A 14,456-nucleotide genomic window follows, 5' to 3' on the forward strand; every position below is an offset into this window, starting at 1 on the left:
AAAGTGTAAAAGTTACAACAACTTAAAGTCATATAACACAATTCTGATACTGACAAAATGAACATTTAGACATATGAGTTGTCAAAACAGCATTAAGTATGCAGGACCAGTTTGTGAAAAATGTACAGAAGAATTTATAAACAGTGTATGAAAGTTGAATCATCACTCATACAATTAACAAGTTTTGAATTTATACATTTAGAAGAGAAAACAAGATGGGAAATGTCATATTTTTACTGTTCTGAAGGACATTATGTTGCCTTCTATTTGAATTGTTCAATCTTTTAAAAAGCTCTGATCTGATTTAACAGCTGAATGATGCAAAACAAGGTGAGGTAGTTATGAAAAACTATTTTAAAATCATGATTTTAGTTTTAAGCAGCTAAAACAGCCTCAAGTCTGTGCCAGTTCAGCACACTTTTCCTGAAAAGGTTTCTCCAGTTTGTGTTGGTTGAAACGATCGCCAAGCTGGTTTCATGTAAAGTCATTTACAAGTCTTCCTAAAACATCTTTGTTTAACACGAACAGCTGAAGATTTCAGAAGAACGTAAAGAAAATTTAACATAAATGTTTCCTACAATTGTTGTGCAATTCACAGCTGGATTTTCACTGATGGAGATCCACTCTGAAGGTTTAATGAGGATAATGGACTAACAGCACCCCTTCAGTAATTAAACATGAGCACAATATCAGTGAATGAAGGGAGAAGTCACTTACACAGTCCACAAGTCATAAACGACTGTGATTTAGAGAGGAATTAATATCAGCACAAAACAGTTTAAACTAAGATTTCACAAAGTTATTGGTGTTTTAAATTCCTGTCCAAAACGTCATTTGTCAGAGCTGACAAACGCCACCCCAGGCTGTTTGTCTGAGGAGAACAGTGAAAGACTGGGTCACCATGGCAACAGAGCACGGAGGAAATCACTGCGAGTTTGACCTGACTTCACTACAATGAATCTCCTCCTTCGAGCCCCCACACGTTCAGAGTCCCGTCTGACTGGAAGAGTCTGCAGTTCCAGTAAGGAGCCGGGGCGTGCGTCACAGGTTTGGCGAACGACGAGGGCGAAGAAAAGACAAACTGTCCCGCAGAGTGACGTGAGCCCAAAAGAAGCTTTAATAAATCAACTCCTTTAATCCACGAATGAATCATCTCCTCTCTCCCCATCAACTCTGCCCTGAGAAACTGAACGCAAAGTGCTTTTAGGAGCACAAAGTTTGAGAAATAAACAGCAGAGGCTGGTTTATTTTAACTCGGAACATAAAACAACATTTTTTTTTTTTTTAATCCTTAAAAATCATCACGCAGCAACTTCTTTTGGAAATAAAAACAGCTTTTTTCATAAGTTCTTGTTCTAATTACTCAATGTTTGTCCTTCCAGACATTTTTATCACTGCTACATCTTCTATTAATAATTTAAAACAGACAGCTTCTTCACATGTAAGTGTGTATTTGAAATGATTAAAAGTCTCCATAAGTTTTTTAAATTTTAAAAGAGAAGTATGTCACTTTGCTAATTGTAGCTTTATGTTGTTGTCTTTTTTGTTCCAGAATCTTTCCCCACTTGAATTTATCTTAACTACAGTCAAAAATCATTTATATTGTATATTATATTGTATCGTTCTTGTTTTAGGCCTGCCTTTATCTTTTCATAATTATTTTCCCATGTCCTCTCTAACTGTGTCCATTTACCTCCTCATTGTCTTTTTCCTGGCAGCTGCATTTCTAACGTCCTTTGACCAATATACCCACTGGACATGTCCAAACCATCTCAGTCTGGACTCTCTAACTTTATCTCCCAGTTGTTCAACCTGTGCTGTACCTCTGATGATATCATTCCTAATCGTATCCATACTTGATATTTATAAGGAGAACCTCAACATCTTCATTTCTGCCACTTCCAGTTCTTTCTCCTGTCTTTTTGTCCATGTCACCGTCTCCAGACCATACAACATAGCTGGTCTCACAATTGTCTTTAAAACCCTTTATTTGACCTTTGCTGCCACTCTTTTGACAAAAATCACCTCTGAAACTTTTCTCCATCTCTTTTGCACCTCTTTACCACATTTCTCATTTTCCTGGACAGTGAACCCAAAGTCCTTGAAGTCCTCCACCTTTGTGACCTCTGCTCCTTGTAGCCTCACTGCTCCACCGGACTCCCTCCCATTCACATGTACTCATCACCACAGATCACAACGTCATCAAACATCATAGTCCACAGGAATTTTTACTTGAGCTCATCTGTTAGTCGGTCCATCACCAGAGCAAACAACAAGGGGCTCAGTGACGATCCTTGATGCACTCCCACCTCCACCTTGAAGCTATCTGTCACTGCAGCGCATTTCACCACTGTCCTGCTGTCCTCATACATGTCCTGTCTAACATTATCCTCTGCCCCTTCAGGTTTTCTCATGAAACGCCACAATTCCTCTCTCATTACCCTGTCATACAGTATTGTTATATCTACCATTATTTGTGCAAACTATGCAATGACATTAAAGCTTGCTCTGGCCTAATGTGTGAGAGGACGATGTTTCTGCTTCCCCCAAACTTATAACTTCTTTAAAAACTGTATAGATTCTTATTAATACTTGGGAATTTTGCTCAATGCACTTATCTCTTTTAAACCAAATATTGAAAACTTGATAAAGAAACTGAAATTAAAACTGGGTATCTTTTTCAGAAATAGATCTTCTGCCAGAAAACTCCTTGTAACCGATACTTTCCTATACAGGCCATTAACTATGGTGACATTATTTGCATGAATGCCCCTGCCAGCTTCTTGCAGATGTTGGATGCTGTCTACCATGGTGCGTTAAGATTAATACCTGGTTGTAACTACTGTACCAATCACTGCACCCTGTACTCCTTGGTCAGTTGGTCATCTTTATCTTCACATAGGCTCTCACACTGGTTCATTTTCATCTATAAATCCTTCCTTGGGCTGCTACCTTCTTATATCTCCTCTCACATGTTACTCCAGGGGTGTCAAACTCACTTACAAAAGGGAGCCAAAATTAAAACCTTTTTCAAACTAAGGGCCAATTTCAGAAACGACATTAACTCAAATCAGATACCCAACATCATTTCTTGGTCACGGGTTCCTCAGCAAAAGTTTGATTGGTCTCATTTGATGTTCTCTGTTGTGCTTTTGATATCATAATCAAAGATTACTAAAAAAAAAAAATCAAGAGATAGAAGTATTTTATGTTTCACATATCATCTTGAGGGCCAGATAAAATGTCAGCGAGGTCCACATTTGGCCCCTGGGCCTTGAGTTTGACACATTACGCCGTCAGTGCAGTTACAACATGCGCCCTCAGGCCTTCATTAATTGCATTGTTCCCTCAGTGCAGACTGGACATAGAAAAAAGGCTTTTTCTTACTCTGTAACCTGGAGTACTGGAACTGAAGTTGTCCACCTTGATTTCTTTAAGGGGTTTCAAACATTAATGATAATGATAATGTCAATAGAAAAGTCAACGCAAATATGTTCTTGTGTTTAATATTTCACCGTTTTACAGCACCTTGATTTGTTGTTTTATACAATACTCTTATTTTAACTGCATTTTTACTGTAGTTTATTGTTGTCATTGTTTACTGTTATTGTTGTCTGTACTTGATATGTTCTGGCTGGATCAGGTCCCTCTTGTAAATTAGTTCTCGTGGCTCAATGACATTAGCCTGCCCTGCCCTGTATAAATAAAGGTTGAATGAAAAAACTCCCCGTCGCTGGTTATTTCTGAGGCTGCGCTTTCCTCTAACACCAGCAGGGGGCGCCATAAAACCAAATGACACAATTTGACACTTTCCCCGTTGCGTCACCTTATCTACTTCCGGTTCGGGCTTCTTCCGACAAAACTCGTGACAAAATTGTAATTACCGGTAACCTTCGCCATCAAGTCTTTTGAGGGAACCAACACCAAGAACCGGCTGCTGGTTCGTTTGTGAATGTTAAGAAGATGGATCTTCGGCGGAAGCTGTAGTTAAATCAACCGCGGAGGACGAACCATGTGGAGAGTTCAAGGTTTATTTGGAAGAGGTGAGGCCATGACATTGTGTGGAGAGAAAGTCATTTAAAAAAAAATCAACCTGACTTTAAACTATGTTGTGTCTTTGTTAAATTCAGGTCTGAACGGTCTTAGGGTTATTGTGCCGTGCGTAGATGTTAGCTTAACTGCGCTTAGCTAAAGGGCACTTCCGTAGAGTGGACAAGCTGTCAGCAGGGAGGACTGTTTATTATGGTCCTGTCACTGAGCTGAGCCCTGACTTCCTGCTTCAATCTGTTTTGGTTGTTAAACGACCTTAGAAGGTCATGTGTGAGCCAGCTCTTATGTAAATGACTGACTCACGCTTTCATTACATTAAAACAATGCAAACCTGCACAAAGTAATCTAGGACACATTTGCACACCTGCTGGATTTCTGGCAATTTTAGTTATTAATATTCTTATTAGCTGTTGTAAAACTACTGTAGAAAAATGAGCTTTGTTGATAAAGTTGACAGTTCTGGGTGATCCCTAGGGTTAGTATTTGTGCCAGTTAGTTTTTAATTAAAACATACAAAGGTTTTCAGTAGGACTGTGTTGCTTACCGTGTATCATTAAAAGTGTTTTTGAGAGCTGCTCTTCTCTGCTGCGTTAAAAACATTTAAATAACAACCACAGACACTCGTCTGAATTATGTCAAATATATAAATACATTCAAAATAATAATCAGGTGTAAAATATTTATGCAACAAGTAAACAAAAATTTTAAAACATATATGTATATATAATTTTTTTTTTATTACAAGCACGTAGATGTTTAACAACCTGTTAAAATTAGGGGTGCTCCGATTGCAGTTTTCTGGCTGATCACGATCACCGATTTCTAAAAAGTCTGACCTGCCGATTCCAATTTAGTTTTATAAGCGACACTGTCAGGTGTTATAAAGTCACAATGCACCTTCAATTTTCCAGTCTTATTTTATTGAAAATCACACCCTTGAACAATATCCTAGAAACAACACAAACTTTTTTTTTTAACTGGCCATGAGGTAGTGCTCTGAAATATAAATGAAGTTCAGACAATTGTTGTTAAAACTAAAAAAATCAGTAAAATCGGTTTCTCATGCAAGTATCGTCCGATTTCCCAAAATTAAGAAAATCGGAGCCGATAAATTGGCCGGCCGATTTATCGGTGCACCCCTAGTTCAAATACACCACAATGCAGGAAATTGCATCTACTTATCGCTATTAAAGAACAGGTCTTAAGTATTTATATTACACAGATATTTCCATTGAATTAAAGACACAAATTGAAGAAAATTATCTAATAAACATGAGAGTTATAAGGTGATCCCTGAAACTTTTTGTCCCCTGTAAGAGGTCCCTGAACCCAAACAGTTTGAGAAACCCTGTTTACATAATTAAACTACAGCAGGTATTTAGTACATAGAACAACCAGCAGAACTGCGAGTATTCATGTGTCACGATAAGTTTTCAGTATTTGTTTGGATTCAAAGTTTTGAATTTTAGACTAAATTTTGTTGTTTTGAGGATTTCAACTGTCTCGGTATAAACTATACTGAGAGGATGAATATGACTAACTTGATATTACCTCCCCCCCCCCCCCCCCACACACACACTGTTGCCATCTCTCAGTTCTGCATCGATTTCATGGCAGCAACTCTTTACGATTGCCACCGAACCCCCATGTGGAGGACGAGGTCATCAGTAACTCTGCTGCTCTCACCTCGACTCGACACCCCGTTGACAACAGGTACTTTTAACTCCTATGTTCGTTTTTTTGTTTGTTTTTTTTTTCACTTTGCCAAGGTCTGAAGAAAGAGCGGATGAAAGAAATACACTTTGAACTTTTCTTTGTTATTCCTGAAGCTGCTGTCTATCTTTTGATTTGAAAAGCGAGCGTTCAGATGAAGGTTAACTCTCAGACAGGAACCTCCTCGCTGTCCTCGCTTGTTCTTTTACCCTCTCTTTGAACCCAATTTGTCCTTGCCTGATTTTCAGCTGCTTGCATCATCCAGCAGCATCTGCAGTGTGTGTGCGTGCGTGATGAACAGAAGCAAACCCATCTGGCTGTTCCTGACATTGCAGTTGACTAGAAATGTAAAAACGATGATTAATTTTTAGACTTCTTGGTGCTGTTTTTATTGCAGGTCTCAGGAGGATGATGGGGAGAGGAGGAACAAGCAGAGGACTTTTCAGTTTGGGTTTACTGAGCTTCCACATTACACAGCTCTGGATGCTGTGAGATGGGTAGGTTTTAGTTGTTGCATTTTCAAAATATGTAACCAAAGATTTATTCATCTTCATGTCCAGGATAATCTTTTAGATGTCATAAGATAATTACATTTTTTTCTTGCAGTTTATTTTTAACACAGTTGTCAAAGGCCTGACATTTAGGAACAACTTGGTAAACTCAACACTTAGGGCTGGGATGCACAATATTGGATTTATGACCAATATCCGATATGTTCAAACTTATTGGGCCGGTAACCGATAGCAATATTTTTTTATAATTTCCTTTGTCAGAACATAGCCCTCTTATTTAGACTTACTCACTACAAAAATTGTGTAACAGCTGTAAGAGCTGGTGACATATATTCAATAACAGCCTTATGATATGTATAGCACTTTGACTTATATTAAATGAAAAGTGTTAAATGTTATTTATTAGCATTAGTCACCTGCGATGCTGTCTCACCTGTGGAGGCTTGTTCCAGGTTCTTAGCTGCAGATCCTCTGCACTCCTGTGCATAAAGGACAGCCTTTTTAAGTTCAAAGTTTTTATCTATCCGTTGTGCCGTAAAACTAATCATGCTAACGGGGCTAACACGACGTCCAAATGTCTGTGGTAAAACTCACCCAAGTTGTGCTATCGGCTATTAGCTTCTCAATGACGTCAGAAATGATGGCTTGTAACTCGGGTAAGGCTACATCGGAAAAACATCTCTGAGTGGGGACGATGTAGCGAGGCTCAACGTAGTCCAGAAATCTTCAGAATCCGACATCCTCAACAAAAAACAAAACTTTCACACCACCGACATTTTGACTTCTTCCTCTCTGCCGTCATCAGATCAGGTAGGCGTGCGTGACGTCATCAGGTTGTGCTGCTGCTGCAGGCGTCCTTGTCACACAAAAACAGCGCCTTTTTATATCGGTGAGTTATTTTGATGGAGTGGCCGGTGTCCGATATTGAATTTTAACACAAATATCGATCGATACCATGCCGATAATGTTGTGCATCCCTACTAAATAGTTCAGCTTTTTATGACATCAACATTCAGAATTAACTGTGATCACAATAAACACCTTAAAACCTGACAGCTTGTGAGAGTCAAGAGTCGGGCCCAGCTGTTCTTTTCTGCAGGTTGTTATTTTACCCTAAAGCTACTTGATATATCAGTTTTATCCAGTTACTTCAAAGCCAGATTTCAATGCATGATGTGCGTTTTAAAAACACAAAGAATGTTAAATTCGCCCTTTTTAAATGCAAAGTGTTATTTGTACTAAAACCTCAGAGTTTTGTTCTCGCATTGTGGCACATTTGAACATTACTGATGTGAAGAGAGTCCTTCCAGGGAGTGACATGCGGGACTGTCTTGTGATAATTGTGTTTCTGTATCTCCACAGGGAGCGGTTGCGGTGCTGTTCATGCAGGTCTGCAGAAGGGTCCATTCCACGTTATCCTCGGGTTCTGAGCTGAATCCCAGTCCTGGAACCCTGACAGCACCCTTAGCTGTGCAGAAGTGTGGATTTCGGATCCTGCTGGAAATATGTAAGCCCTTCTGGTACCGTCACCCATCATGCACCAATAGGAACTGAACCACATTCATTTTATCAATTGAAACTCAAAGCAAATAATAGTTTTGCACAATTAGTGATTAGAATCTTGACACTGTTGTGTTGCTTCTGTGTGTTGTCTGCAGTATCGAGGCGTGATGTCCTGCCCAAAAGAAGAAACGTGTTGTGCCTGCAGACCGTGCCAAAGAGTCAGAACCAGGATCAGTCTCCATCTCAAAGCAGCTGCAGCAGCGAGCGTCTAACTTCTGACAGTTTCATCTCTGACCACCAGGGGGAGCTTTACTACGAAGAAGGTTTGTCTTGTGTCTCACTGTGCTCAAATACTTTTCAAAATATTGTCTTTTTTATTTTATTTTAACTCAGTATTTGCTGGAGTGTAACATATTTCATGTCCCACATAGAAGAATCCCCTTTTTTCGAGCCCTGTCCTCTGCAGAATGATGCCAACCCAAACACCACAGAGAAGAAAGATAAGGTGAAAGTGTGATTTATTTTTTTGTTTAAATTCTCCTCTTTTTTTTTATTTAAACCACATGCATACTGGACATAGTTTACATCTTTTTCTAATGTCATATTCTTGTCCACTCTTGTGGTTCTAGGAAGCATCAGAAGTAAGGTTGGCTGAAGCAGCTCTTCACCTCGGACATGTTGGAGACAGCAGCGTTCCTGTTATCCTTAACATCATAGGTAAGGATTTACCTGAGTATGTCACAGACACATTACAGTTTGCAGACCTTTATGCATTTTGTGCCATGATTTAATTATGTTTTTAGTGGTTTTAACCTGTTTTTTTTTTTCCCTCATGGTTATCCATCAGGTTTAGAAAGTGCCAAGAGTGAGAAATATGAGGAAGCTTTCAGCTGCTTTCTGGCTGCAGCTCAGCATGGCTACAGTAAGGCACAGTTTAACACAGGTGTGTGCTACGAGAACGGAAGAGGGGTCAGAAAGAACAAAACAAAGGTAACATTTTTAGAAGTTTTGTATATTAGATAACTTTGACTAACCTATATGTGAATATGATCTGCCGGTGACTGCAGGACAAGAATTTATATAAAAAGAAAGCATATTTTTATTTATTTATTTAATTTTTTGTACAAAATACATCTCATTCTGTTAAGATAGCATTAAGTTTAGTAAATGTAGTGGTTGTGCAAGTCATGAACACTTCCTTCTTTCCATGGTGTCAATAGCTACATTTTTTTTCTAAAAGTGATTCTGCATTTTTGGAAAATTAAATATTAATTCACTAAAGGTGAAACTACACCGGCATACGTCAGTTTAGGTTTTTATTTCCTTATTAGGAAACATTTAACAAGCTTCTCCCTATTTGGAGAAGTAAACATGAAATATTCTGAGCATTTAGTAGAGTCATCACTCCTTAAAATGCGTTACTTGGTTGGTTTGTAGGAGTTTTGGTTTCAGTCATCATCATCAAACCCATTGCTTTTATGTCTTTAAGTATAAAGAAGTTTGCAGAAACACTGTTAAGTCTGTACTTGTTACATAAGATCTTACCAGAAGACTGAGTTTATCTTTTCCTATGTTACGCTGAGTGATGGAAACTCAGAATCAGGTTTTGGAAGATCTCTGACACATTACTCTTTAAAAAAAAAAGGTTTCTGTGAACACTTGACCTTATATGAATGTACAAATAATGCTCAAAAGTTTTACTATTTGTTTTTAATGTTAATATTTCAATAGCCCCTTTATTTTCTCTCCAAGGCTCTGTATTACTACAGGCAGGCAGCAGCAGGTGGCCACAAACAAGCTCAGTATCGCTCTGCAAAGCTGCTTCTGACCAGCAGGGGGCAGCAGAGTGTGGAGGAGTTGAACACTGCTATTAACTTACTAGAAGAAGCTTCCAGAGCTGGCCTCACCAAGGTACAAAACATTATCCTTTAAATGTGCAAAGCTTTTCAGGACACCTTTTATATCTCTAGTGCATATTTATCCAAACTAATTAAAAATACTTGATCACTTCCTCATTACTTTTAAAAATACTTTTGTTATATTTCTTGTATAAACGTCGTTTGTGTATGTTCTTTTATAGAAATATGTATGTACTTTTTACAGTTAAAGAAGCACAGACAATAATTAAAAAAAACGAGGAGCCATTTTTTGTGCCTGATTGGACACTTCACTAAAACACAATGTTTGGTAATATAGCTAACGCCTTTGCTCTTCTTGTGCTAATCCTAGCATGTCAAAAGCCCCAACTTTCAACCACAGTTAAAAATTTTAAGTTAAATAAAAAGTAAGCAACAAAACAAACTGATTTTTTTTTTGTGTGTCCTCTTGGATTCTTGGATCAACCAATACTGGCTTATACGAAGAAGCTCCTAAATAAAACTATAGTATCTAATTAATTGTGCCAAGATGACTAAAACATCAACATAGCTTGCAAATAAAATATATTTTTTTGTCATTTAGGAGTGTTCAAATTGAAAACATTACACCTGGATTGGTTTGTTCTGTAAGCCCTTTACTCGTTTTTATTTCCCCCCTAAGAATCCATGGTTTTAATCTGACATATCGCTCTCTGGTTAAATTAAAACATTTTATTTCTCCTGTTCAGGCTCAGGTTTGCCTGGCTTCCTTGTACTCTCGAGATCCAAAACGATATGGCTGCAAGTCTGTGGAGTACCTGAGGATGGCAGCAGAGAGCGGAGTGAGTCCTCTTCCAGAGCTTTCTAAGACATTGATGTGTTTTCTCAGAAACGAGGCTATTTCAGGTGAATTTACCTTTTAGTCTTTGCAGAGACGGTTGAACACTCAATCACTGTGTGTGTTTGTTTGTTTGTTTGTGTGCTCAGGATGACACCGCCCTGTTCTTTTTGGGTCAGTGTTATGAAAGCGGCTTTGGTGTGCAGCAGAATTTGAGGACAGCTGTTGAGTTTTACAAAAAAGCAGCACAAGCGGGAAACAAGCGAGCAAAGAGCTTAGTGACACCTCCTGACACGTACAGTAAGGGTGAGGAAGTCCACGCACGCATTCTACTTCAGGTCTCTCTTGTAAATGAGTCCCGAGGCTCAGTGGGATTAACCCGTCTAAATAAAGGTTGAATGAATTGTGTGAACGCTTAACTCCGTTGTGATCCATCTTTCTTTCGTGCGTTGTTCGGCGTTTTTCTCGTTCTACAATTTTTGTGTTGTTTCAACAAATCATAAATCAAAATGCTCGGCTTGTTCAGGAGAAGGGTGCTACGACTTTTGGTATTGGTGCAACTTTTGCTTTTTGAAATATTTAGTCTTTTCAGCCATTTTTTCCTCATAGAAAATGAATTGAGCTCATTTTACATCCTTCACATCTTTAGATCTGTTCACAACCTTTTACTGCTCCTTCACATTTTGTTCTGGTTCAGCTTCTTTCAGCTGTGCAAATTTAAACATTTTTCAGCTTATTTCAGCTGTTTCTTCAGCTGTTTTGTGATCTTTTTAGATTCTTTCTGCTAACTACAACATTTTTGTGCTTTTTCTAACTTATTTCTGTTAATTTCAGCTAATTATTCTCCTTTCAACTTATTTCTGCAAGTTTCAGCATTTTCTGCTATTTCAGTTACCGTATGTACTATTTAGCTGTTTTTATGCAAATTTTAGCTTTTTTTGGCCAATTCCACATTTTTTGCACTCATTTCAACTTTTTTCAGCCTAATTCCGCAAAATTGTGCTCTCTCCACCTCCTTCTGATAATTTGAACTTCTTTCTGCTTTTTTAGCTACCGGTACTTTTCAGCAGTTTTTTTTTGTTTGTTTGTTTGTTTTTTGCTCATTTCAACTTTTTTCAGATAATATCCACTGCTTTGTGCTCATTTCCGCTTCTTCAAGCCTAATTGGGCAAACATCTTCTTTCTGCTTTTTTCTACTAATTTAAGCTTGTTCTGCCTTTTCAGCTGTAGCATTTTTTTTTAGAAAACTTTAGCTGTTTTCAGAAACATTCAAGGTTTTCATGTTAATTTCTGCTACTTTCAGCCTAATTAACTTCTTTATGCTAATTTCAGCTTTTTTCTGCTCTTGCAGCTAGTATTTAGCTCTTCTGATGCTAATTTTAGCTTTTTCAGCTAATTCCACTTTTTTTTTTAATAGCTCAGTTCAGTTTTTTCCACCCCCTTCTGGTAGTTTAAGCTTCTTTTTGCCTTTTCAGATACTTTTTGATTATTTCAGCTTTTTTTTTTTCTTTTCTTTTTTTTAGCTAATTTCAAAATTTTTGTGCTATTTCTGCTTATTTAAACCTAATTCAGCAAATATATATTCTTTCTGCTTTTTTCTGCTAATTTAGGCTTGTTCTTCCATTTTAGCTACATTTCAGAATGTTTATTTTAGCTAATTTCAGCTGTTTTTCAGCAAGTTCTTCTGCAATAAGCATTCACATTGCATTTTCGCAGGAAATGCAGTTTCTCTAGTTCCCTATAATTTGTTTATTTGTTATTTGAATGAGCAACCGTAATGTTTTAATTCTGTTTCCTGTCACTTTGTAACAGAAGACGCAGTGCTGCGCTCCATCCGTTCAGCTCCGTGCTTGTCTGTGGCAGAAACTCTCCTCCAGCAGCCACTTTCCTCTCTGGCCACTCACGCCTCATCATCCTCTGTCAGTCACCCTGCTACTCCTCTTCTTCCTCACTCCTGGAGCACCGGGAACTTGTCGTTCTCTACACCTCTTCACCTCCATCCACCCAGCACTGAGAGCGGACCCTGCCAGTGGACTGTAGGGATCGGATAAATCCAGTACGAGCTAAAGTACTTGTACAAGGAACGTATCTGAAAGAGTCAGTGTTGTTTTACTGAAAGGAGCAGGTCAGTTTGTTTAGTGTGTACATAATGTGAAGCCTGGAAAAGTGTCAATAGCTTTTATAAATGTAGGTGCCGACCAGAAATATTGTTTTTTTTTTATGTGTAAGAAAGAGGTTTAGCAAAAAGCCAAAGAGGGAGCTTTCAGTTTTTTTACTTTAAAGGTAGCATTATTTTATTTATCAGATCTTTGTTAGGTAGGAAAAATAAAATTTGTGCCTTTTATTGCATTTCTTGCCGTCAGCACAAGTTAAAAGAACTAAGAACCACCTTTACTGTTTTCTCATCTACCAGCTGTGATGCTATTTCAAATATACACAAATGTTTTCCGATAAAGTGCCGATTTCAGAATCACTACATGTTTTATTATCCAGCCTGTTAGCCAGACATGCTAATGTGGTATATGATGCATTGTGAGGAGGCTGTTACTGTTAAACGTGCATTTTTAAAAATGAATAAACCAACAACTCTCCTCGGTGTCTGTGATTTGTGTGGAAGCTCACTCAGACTAATGACTTCATCTGCTGGGCATGAAGTGGTGGAGGTTCCTTGCATTCTATATTTAATAAAAAGGTGCCAGTGTTGAAGCACTGAAGAGCCACTTTTTTACTGTTCGGTTTAAGTTTTTTGTCCAGTGTCTTATTTTACAGCCGTTAATTTTTTTTTTCATAAATCTGCAAGGAAAAAAATATTTTGGATATCACTGGGATTTTAGTGAAACATGAGAAAAGCCCTAAATCTTTCTAAATTGTAACAGGTTTGAGTTTACATGTCTGAACCAGCATTATACGTTGCAGTGTTTAGTCACACTTTAAGTTTTATGATATTTACACTCGTAGAATGCTGAGGTGACATCACACACTACCTTTTGAATAGTCAAAAACAATTTCACATCTTTTGCAAAATTCTTACAGAAAACATTAGTACATAATATGCAGCTTGTGCATCAAAACATTGGCATTTTTGTAGTTCCTTTAAAAATATTGTCTGAACTTTGCTTCATCGTCTCTTTTTTGTCTTAGATTTAGTTTTTAGCTACTGTTCTACTTTAGCTAGTCTTTTGCTATTTTTAGCTTCTAGCTAGCTAGTTTTATCTTACCCTTTGCTGTCCTTAGCTAGTGTTTTTTTTTTTTTTTGCTACTTTTCACTAGCCTCTTGCTGCCTTTATAGTCTCTAGCTGGAGTTTGACACTTTGTTTAGCCTTTTGATACTTTTAGTTAATCCTTTTCTACCTTAAGCTAGTTTTGTGCTACTCTTAACCAGACTTTTGATACTTTTACCTTCTAGACAACCATTTAATATTTTAGCTGGACTTTTGCTACTTATTATTTTTAGTTTGTTTTTTGCTAACCCGTTGCTGCCTTTAGCTACCCCTTTGCTTCTTTTAGCTAGTCATTTGCTGCCTTAAGCTTTATACTTTTAATTGCTAGCCTTTGCCACTTTTAGCTTCTAGATAGCCTTTTGATAATTTTAGCTAACCTTTTGCTTCTTTACCCTTTTGCTACTTTTAGGTTTTAGCTAACACTTTGCTACTTTTGGCCAGCATTTTGCAACTTTTAGCATGCCTTTAGCCACCTTTAGTTTCTAGATGAAGTTTTAACCTTTTAACTTTGCCTTCTTCTTTTATCTTTAGTGTTCTGCCTCTTAGCTTTAACAACTCAGTTTTAGCTTCTTTAACAAACATGGCAACATAATTCAGCACTGCACTGCGTTTTCACTGTAAATGTCACGTTTCATTTCAAAGATGAAACGTTCCTACATTTTTTTGTTTGTTTGTTTGTTTTTGTCCAGAAGACCAGACTTAACTTTTTTAGATTTAAATATAAATGTTTTTATAGAATCTGGTTCATCAGATTTAATTCAGT

General features: G+C 37.7%; 1 protein-coding gene across 1 annotated transcript; it reads left to right on the top strand.

Annotated features, from left to right (window-relative positions):
• Nucleotides 1–3,845: 3,845 nt before the first annotated feature.
• On the top strand, nucleotides 3,846–13,051 carry dele1 (DAP3 binding cell death enhancer 1). Its single transcript, XM_037675852.1, has 12 exons — nucleotides 3,846–4,043; nucleotides 5,646–5,763; nucleotides 6,161–6,260; nucleotides 7,638–7,782; nucleotides 7,934–8,101; nucleotides 8,210–8,283; nucleotides 8,408–8,495; nucleotides 8,626–8,768; nucleotides 9,531–9,689; nucleotides 10,384–10,476; nucleotides 10,622–10,778; nucleotides 12,285–13,051. The coding sequence occupies exons 1-12, from the start codon at nucleotides 4,013–4,015 to the stop codon at nucleotides 12,521–12,523; spliced, it is 1,515 nt and encodes a 504-aa protein (XP_037531780.1). The 5' UTR covers nucleotides 3,846–4,012; the 3' UTR covers nucleotides 12,524–13,051.
• The last annotated feature ends 1,405 nt before the right edge of the window (nucleotides 13,052–14,456 follow it).

Source organism: Nematolebias whitei, chromosome 4 (assembly GCF_014905685.2).
Source record: "Nematolebias whitei isolate Nwh7 chromosome 4, NemWhi1, whole genome shotgun sequence".
Taxonomy (NCBI): Eukaryota; Metazoa; Chordata; class Actinopteri; order Cyprinodontiformes; family Rivulidae; genus Nematolebias; species Nematolebias whitei.

Coding starts and splice junctions, on each gene's coding strand:
- dele1 (XM_037675852.1), top strand. CDS start 4,013: ATGTGGAGAGTTCAAGGTTTATTTGGAAGAG. Junction 8,496..8,625: donor TGTTATCCTTAACATCATAG/GTAAGGATTTAC, acceptor GTTATCCATCAG/GTTTAGAAAGTGCCAAGAGT. Junction 10,779..12,284: donor TCCTGACACGTACAGTAAGG/GTGAGGAAGTCC, acceptor ACTTTGTAACAG/AAGACGCAGTGCTGCGCTCC.